Source organism: Hydra vulgaris, chromosome 04 (genome assembly GCF_038396675.1).
Source record: "Hydra vulgaris chromosome 04, alternate assembly HydraT2T_AEP".
Classification (NCBI taxonomy): domain Eukaryota; kingdom Metazoa; phylum Cnidaria; class Hydrozoa; order Anthoathecata; family Hydridae; genus Hydra; species Hydra vulgaris.
Genome location: NC_088923.1, coordinates 4,784,411 through 4,793,547, shown reverse-complemented (window position 1 = coordinate 4,793,547; position 9,137 = coordinate 4,784,411). Strand labels below are relative to the sequence as shown.

General features: G+C 28.9%; 1 protein-coding gene across 1 annotated transcript; it reads left to right on the top strand.

Moving 5' to 3' along the window:
- The first annotated feature begins 5,924 nt into the window (after positions 1-5,924).
- Positions 5,925-7,214, top strand: LOC136079132 (uncharacterized). The gene has a single exon (XM_065794850.1). It carries the CDS (start codon positions 5,925-5,927, stop codon positions 7,212-7,214), a length of 1,290 nt encoding a protein of 429 aa, XP_065650922.1.
- The last annotated feature ends 1,923 nt before the right edge of the window (positions 7,215-9,137 follow it).

Genomic DNA, 9,137 nt, shown 5'->3' with positions numbered 1-9,137 from the left:
TGATCTTGTGCAATAGCTTTTCCTATTTCACCATAAAATGTTGTTGGAGTGTTTGTACTGCCATCGAGATGTTCTATAATATGGTGCAAAGGTAACTCATTCCTGTGAAGTGCACAACCAGCTTTATAAATTGTTATGCCAAGTTTTTATTCAAGACAAGCACAAAGTCCAGTTTTATAGCCTGTGTTTACATTTGTATTATCCAAAACAATTCCTAACAAAGACTCAACACTGTTATAACGTGTTAATACGTAATACATAAGCAGACAGTGCTAAACTGTCTCCTGTTCCATTTAAAATATCTCTGTGTGTAAGATATTTTCCTTTTATTACTTCTGATTCTGCTATAAAATTTAGATGATGAATCTTTTCAATTGATTTTTTCTTTTTTTGCTTAGGTTATCAGGTGATATGCTGCGATAAACTACCTTTATCGTATTTACTATCCCAACCAATACAAGTTAAATTTTGGATGTTCAGCAACAGACTGCAGGCAAACCCTTTTTTTAGCATTATTCATTTCACTTTTATCCAAAACATTAGTTTTGTTTGTTTTAGTAATGATGCCAAGATATTTTAACAGTCTATTTCCAAGAATATATATATGCTTTTAATTTTTATTAAAACTTATATCTTTTAAATAATTGGTTATTTCAAAATACAAAAATATGCTAATTAGAAAAACTTTTAATCACAAAAATATAAATTTATTTTTGAATCAGACTCCATGTTAACAACAAATGCAGACAATTGGCTAATATCAGAAGAAGTAACTGCAACGTTTTTTGGACGATTTGCTAATTTTCTTTTTTCTTTTTTTACAGCACTCCAAACTACTGGGCCTAACTGAAGTTTCCATTCGTATTAACTCTTGAGCTTTAGTCTTTGATGTATTCTCTTTCCTCAAGTGAAATCTGAATATACCGAAACCAAATATCATAAATTTAGAAAAAGGAAACTTGCAGAGATACTCTTATATAACTTCTTTAAGAAGAAAGTTTAAGGAAACTATGTAGTACATTGTATGTTGAAAAAACTTTAGAAAAAGTTCAATTCTTATCTAACCTTGCTCTCTGGGAGACAAACACATACAAAATGTTATTTACTGGAAATTGAATTTTTGCATTTCACTTTATCATTATAGCAGGGAACTTCATCTAAATTACATCTGCAGGCAGATATATTATTTAGGTTTTCCAATACACTATATGCAGCAGTTTGAAGTCCTTTTTGCACTTTTTTGCATTAATAAGTTTCATTATGTTATATGTTTTGACCAGTTTTAATCAAAGACAATTTTTGGTTTACATTTAGCGAAATGTTTACAAGTTCTTTTTCACTTTTATCAACTATGTCAGATTTGTTTTTTAATTCGGATTGCACGAAATAAAAGTATCTATAAATGTCTCCATATTCTGGTAAAACACTAGCAGGAAAATCACTTTTTGAACCTTCAATGACCTTTTTAGTAGTTTGCCATATTTTTGGAGATATTTAATAACAAGTTTTAAGGTACAGCAATTTATTTATGCTTAACCGCTCGCTTATTTACAATATTTTTTAAACAAACTTTTCAAGCGTTTGCCATTTTCTTTTGAATTGCGAAAGTCGAAAAAAATGAAAAAATTTGTACTTATAAACTTTAATGTGAAAAAATTCGATTTTGTTAAAAAATTTTAATTAGTTCTTTATTAGTCTAAAAATCTCTAGCTATCTGAGGGGACAGGTAAGTCGAACTCGACCTCCCTTACATTGAAGGGAGTAAAGTGACTGAATCTGGCTAAAATAGTTCTTCATTTCCAATAAAAGTTCAGTGTAATGAACATTAGAATTATGAGCGCTACATAGCATATAGAGAGCTTGGTGGTTTTTCTAAAGTATGATTGTTTGTACTCTTTGATAGTTATTTAGATAATGATAATTTGTTGACATACTGAATTGCTGACATCTAGTGAGCAGTGTTTAGTGAGCTAATCGGGTAAGCGAGTAATTTATACTTTAAAATAGGTAGCTTAACAAACAAAGTCATAAATTGCCCGTAAATCTATTTTGTTAGAATTTAATTTGATCCAAAAAAATTGTTTTTTGTTGTCGTTCGCAGTTACTCAACCTGCGCCTGGGTAAAAAATACTCAGTTACCCCTTCCTTGCGGTGGCCCTGCTTATATAAACTTCACGCTTAACGAGCTTAACTTATTTGTTTTTCACTTGTAAGTGGTATTGGAGCTCGTATTAAATTATCGCATTCAGATTTAAACGGTGAACATGTATTAGCTGTAACAACAACACAATTGAATAGAATTAGAAAAGCATATGAAAAAGGTACTGGTGTATCAATTATTTTAAGTAAAACACAACTAGTACACAATTCTAAAATAGAGGGTGGGTTTATTGGTGCACTTTTACCGTTTCTTGGTTCTTTAGCATCAAGAGTTATACCACCACTTGCAACAGGACTGCTTTCAGGAGTAGGTTCAGCAGCTGGATCAACTATGATTAATAAAATTGCTGGAAATGGTATTGTGTACATGAAAAAGAATGGACAAGGAGTTAAATTAACATGTGCAGGATCTGGTTTATATTTGAGACCATGGAGTAAAGGAAGTTCTGTAGGTGATGGATTCTACTTACGTAGTGGAAATGGTTATACATCAACAGGATCAGGTTTATTATTAGGACCAAATTCTCCATTTGCTAATATTCCATTCTTTAATTTTCAAATTATATATAATAAAATGTCAAATAGCATGCCAGTGCATAAATTTATAAACAAATATAAACAACCGGAACTATCTCCTATAGTTTTTAAACCACGTAAAAATTTACAGCATCCTGCAATATTAATAAATGGAAGATATGATGTATTTGCACAACACGACATTACAATAAAATCTCTATCACATCAATATATTCTTTTAAAGTTTGGTGTAGTAGTTAATAAAGGTGTTGCGTTAGTTTCATTAAAACATGAACTTAGATTAAAAATGTAAAGTTTACAAGATTGTATAATAGCAGAGTCTGTTGATGATATTATAGTAACAATTGTAAATAAATCTTATTCTGATGTGTTTATAAAAAAAGGAGATTGTTTTTGTTCTGTTAATCTATTGTGTTAATTTTTTTATTTTTTTTATTAAAAATGGAATACAATAATAAAATGTACAATAACATTTATTCAGCTATACCTACTGAGAATAACAATATTTACCCTGTTCTTCCTAATGCACCTGAAGAAAAATCTATTAAAAACCAAGATCAATCATATCGGTTACAAAAAATTGGCGAGATTCAAAAAGAAATAGAGCGTGAGAGAGAGAAAAAAGAATAAGCTGAGTAAAATATATCATAGAGCTGTAAAAATAATTTCTGCAATTGATAATGCATTACTGGCAAGCACTATGGCACTTGGAACTATTGGAATTGGTTTTTTATCAACAATCGTTGCAGCAGTTGTTATTGCGCGTGAAGGTGCAGCATTAGGAGCAGGTGTGTTATCAATAATAGGAGGACAAATTAATAAAAAAATGAATTTAAAAGCAGAAAAGCATGAAAAGATTAAAGTGCTTGCTGATTCAAAACTAAATATAATAAGCAACTATATTTCTAAAGCTTTAGTAGATGGACATATAGATGACAAAGAATTTGAGTTAATACTTGGTGAACTTGAAAAATTTTAGACAATGATGGAGCAAATTAGAATAAAAGTTAAAAATGAAATTGATGAACAAACAAAGTTGTCACTAATCGACCAAGGGAGAGAAGAAGCTATTAAAGTAATTCAAGGTAGGTTTAATAAAAAAATAGTCACTTACCATTTTATTGACAAATAATAAGATATGCAACATTTATATCCGTTCTTTTTAGAATGTAGTAAACGTGAAAGAGATTTTAATAAAAAAAAATATTTGGAACTTCTTGGATTTGGAAAAGGAGGTTTTATTGTTGATTCAGGAAGTCACTCTATATTTATCACTGATTATGGAAACTTTCAGATACCATCAACTTATAGTGATGATGAGAGAAAAAGAGTTAATAAACTTATCTGGAATAGTGATTTTTATTGTGTAGAAAGAGACATTAAAGAATCACTTAAACAATGGAATAATGTTAAAAAACAGGATAAATTAAGAATTATAGATAAATTGTACTTCAATTAGAGTGTGATTTCAAAGAAAAAAAACTAATAAAAAGTATTTTATCAATGGCACTTATATTAAGATTATTAGAAACAAATGATATCATTTATAAAGACTTTGAGATTAAAAAGAATTGTGGAACGTTTAATATTGATTATTTAAATAGTTTGCTAAAACGTAAAACGTAAAACGTAAAACATAAAACGTAACGTAAAACGTAAAACGTAACGTAAAACATAAAACACAACATAAACTTTTATGTTGTGTTTTTAATCTTTTTTATATAAAAACAAAATGTGATTTTTAAAAATTACAGACACTGAAAAGAGAGATCAAATTGTAAAAGAATTATCAGAGAGTAAAAAAAGAATACAGCAGAATGATCTTAGTGAAAAGATTGGAGATTCTAATTTGCACATAGACTTGTCAAAATTGTACAAGCCATTAATTGATAGTCAATCTGGAATAAAGGCGGATATATCTAAATTGCAAGATCAAGCTAATCAATTTGCTCTTACTTTTTCAAATGCATATCCTGAAATACTTACTTATGGATCTAAAAAATAATGCCTTCTGATATATTTTTAAAGTTGGGAAAAATTGCAACAGGCTATCTAAGGATGTATACTTATAGTAAAAAGTCTACAGACACTACATTTGGAATACATTCTAAAGAGGGTAAATTTTTTATAGGAAAAGTTCCAATATTAATGATGATATAGATATAAGTGGAATAAAATACATTGGTACTCCTGGTCTTTGGGAATTACTAACAAAGTCTAATCCTAATAAAGAAATATATAATATAGATGATCTTCTCAATTATCGAGATATAATAATACAAACAGATGCAATTACTACTGATTCAGGAAAACCAAAGTCGTCTCGGAGTGAAAAATACAAAGAAATAATAGCTCTCATTTGGAGAGAGTTAAAGAGAACTAGAGTGCTTGAGTATCAAAGAGAATCAAAGGGAACAGGAATAGGATTAATAATTCTTCTTAGCGATCCTATTGTACTTCTTGATATGCTTGAATTACGTATAGCTGCATGGAGACCAGGTAATACTGAATCAAGAAATGAAGCTGTTGCAATTTGTGATGAATTGTTAAGACAAGGTGTTATGAATAGTGATCAGTATAAAGCAATACAAAATAATCTAGCAATATGATAATATAAATATGATATGAATATGATAATATGAATATGATAATATGAATATGATAATATGAATATGATAATATGAGTAAAAAAAATTAAAAAAAATTGCGTACATAAAAATGCTATTTGTTAAAAATAAGAGATACGTTAAGAAGCAAGTTGTTGGAGGAAGTGGTATATTTGACAGTTTAATAAATTTATTTAAACGAGCAGCATCATCAAATGTAACAAGATTGTCATCAGCTATGTTGAAGAGGTTAGCTGCTAGAGATTTAGGAAAAACTGCAATAATTGCTGCTAAATCAGCAGGGAAAAAATTTTCAACATCAGCAATAGAAGCTGCTAAAGATGTTGCAGTTGAAAAAGGAAAACAATTATTTAGAAAAGTATCTACTAAAGTTTCACAACCAAATACAGTCATTAATAATAAAATTAATGACATAATCTCAAATTTAAATAAAAAAGCTGATGAAGTTACACTAAATATAAATAATATAATGATGGGGTCTGCAATAAAATCAACAGCTATAAGGATAGAAGATCTAGTAAAAAAAGGCCGCGGTCTTCAATTGGCTTAATATTTTTATATTTATTTTCCACTTAAAAAAAAAAAATTTATATATATAAAATGGCAACTTCTGATGTATTAAATTTTACAGAAATCCCAACTGTGGATGATGGAATTGAAAGATTTGAATTCCATGAATATGAACCAGTAGCTCACACAAATCTAAATAGCGCTGGAGAAATAAGAATTAACATTGAGCAACAAAATTTGTTCACACTTCCATCTGAGGCTTATCTCTTGTTTGAAGGAAGACTTCTTAAACTTGATGGGACAGCTTATGTTAATGCAGATGAAGTGTCTCTCGCAAATAATGGTATTATACACTTATTTAGTCAAATATCATATCAATTATCAAACCAAGAAATAGAGTCAGTTTATTATGCAGGTCAAGCAACAACAATGTTAGGAATGCTTAAATACCCAAATGACTTTCAATTAGCACAAGGATTAAATCAATTGTGGTACAAAGATTCTTCAACAACAGTAGTACTTGCTGATAACTCAGGCTTTGCAGTACGACAATCATACATAATTCAGAAACCAACCACAAAGGGAACATTTTCATTTTGTATACCTTTAAGACACATTTTTGGATTCTGCGATGATTACAACAAACTTATTTACGGATTTAAACATACACTAACTCTTGTTAGAAAAGGTGATACCGAAGCAATTTTTAGAAACGCTCTTACAGCTGCAGGAAAGGTTAATCTTGATAAAATATCATTGTTCATGCCACATGTGATTCCATCAGATTCAGAGAGAGTTAATCTTTATAAAAGTATTGAATCAAAAGTGACACTTCTAGTAACTTTTTGCGCAAGGCAGTGTGATACTATAACTGTTCCACAATCTACAACGTTTTCTTGGAGACTTAGCGTAAAGACATCTCCAGAAAAACCAAGATACATTATTGTTGGATTCCAAACAAATAAGGATGGAAATCAAGAAGTTGATTCTTCGATATTTGATCATTGTGACTTGAAAAATATGTATATTATGCTTAATCAAGAAAGATATCCAGCTGTTGACTATAACTTATCATTTCCAAATCATCAATTTTCAAGAGCCTATAGAGATGCATCTGTATTTTGTGAAAAATTTTATGGAATGAACGATTTGATAACACAAAGCAACATAACTCCTTCAGACTATAAAGATTTATACCCACTTATGGTTTTTGATGTTAGTAGACAATCAGAAAAATTAAAATCATCAGTAGTAGATGTACAAATTAAAGCAACATTTAAAGCAGCTGTTCCAGCAGATACTGAAGCATTTGCTGTTGTAAAATTGGATAAGTTTTTACACTTTCAATCAGACGGAAATAAGTTGAACGTTGTTTATTAACTTTTTTTTGAATTGATTTAAAAAAATTTATTTTATCTTTATATAATAAAAATGTATTATACAAGGGAAAACTTGCAGAAGTTGTTAAAAGAAAATTACATTTCACAAACATCTAAAAATTATGTTACATTGTTAATGATTGCTGTAGATAATGGGTTGATTGATAAAGAATCAATCATGTCAAAAGCAACAGAAGCAACTGATGAGAAAAGACCAGTTGGAAGACCTAGAATACATCCAGTAAAAGAAGTAGATTCTTCGGATCCATGCAAAGTAAATGAGAAAAGACCAGTTGGAAGACCTAGAATACATCCATATAAATCTTTATATAGTGCAATACGTGGAACCGGTCATGGATATAGATATCTTGAAATGCGTGATGGGAAGATTGATAATGGTTATAAGATTGAAATATTAAATTCTGAAAAAATGGATATGGAGTATCTAAAAATTCAAAGAATTTACATAGATCCAAAGATGGATCTACTAGATGAGCCTGTTCCAGTTATAACATCTTCAGAAATTTTAGCTCCGTCACCTTTTATATATGGAACATTGACAATTACAAAAGAGCAGGAGATTGCAAAATAATATAGAATTGTAGAATAATACAGAAATGTAGAATTCGAGGATGGGGATGCATTTAAATTTCATATGAAACTTTACATATGAAATATTGAAAAAAAAAATTTTTTTTTGAAAAATCATTTAAAGAAAATGAAAATAAAAAAAAAATATCTTGCTATATGAAAATGGAAAATAAAAAAGTGGCAAAATTAAAACAAATCGCAAAAGAGCGAAAAATTAAATATTATTATAAAATGAGAAAAGATGATCTCATAAGAGCGTTATCGCACACACAGATGCAATCAGTCGAACAGATGGGTACAGAGTATCTACTTGATGAGCCTGTTCCAGATATATCATCAACAATTTTAGCTCCTTCACCTTTTCAACCTATTACACAAATTAGAAAAGAAATAAATAAAAAGATTATTTCTCTTTCAGATTGGATTGTATCATATGTTCCAGAACCAATTAAAAAGGTTGTGAATAAAAAAGTTGATGAATTAAAATCTACAGTTTTAAGTTTGTATCAAAATTTTGGAATTAGAAATCCGATAGAATTTAAATTATCACAATCAGCTGTTGTGAAAATTTAAAAAAGAATGTAACAAATCAGTTTTCAGTTAAAGGTATAAAAAGATATGATACTATATCTTTCATGAATGCTGCTAAAAAAAAGTGCAATTAAAATACTTAAAGAAAATAGAAAATCAAAGGTTTATATAGTTCTCACTTGTGAAATAGAGCGTACTGATATTAAAACAGGAGAAACTATAACCACAACTGTTCCATTTACAATGAAGAGTACTGTTGTATTAGAATCAACAGATTTAGATGAGTTTTATGAAACAGCAAAGTTGAGAATTTTAGAAAATTTATCATCATTTCAACAGCTAGGGTCAAATTGGAGATTTGTTTCTGTTAAAAAGATGGATATAAATATTATAGAGTATAATCCTCTTAAAGCTAAATCATATATTCCACTTGAAAAAAATTTAGCAACTAAAAAAGCAATCATTAACATAAAAAATGAAGATAATGAATGCTTTAAGTGGTGTGTTGCAAGAGTATTAAATCCTAAAGATAAAAATCCTGAAAGAGTTGATAAAGAGCTTATAATACAATCTAATAAAATTATTTGGGAAAAAATAGAATTTCCAGTAACTTTAAATCAAATTACGCAATTTGAGAATAACAATAAAGATATAAGTGTGAATGTATACGGATACGAGAATTCCGTTTATCCTTTACGTGTTTCAAAGAATAATGATCGTCAGATTTAATAGATTTATTATTAATCTCAAATATTGAAACCAATTATTATTGCTTAATAAAAAGTTTGAGTAAATTACTTTC

Excerpts from the sequence above, each read along its gene's own strand:
- LOC136079132 (XM_065794850.1), top strand. The coding sequence starts at position 5,925 with ATGGCAACTTCTGATGTATTAAATTTTACAGAAATCCCAACTGTGGAT.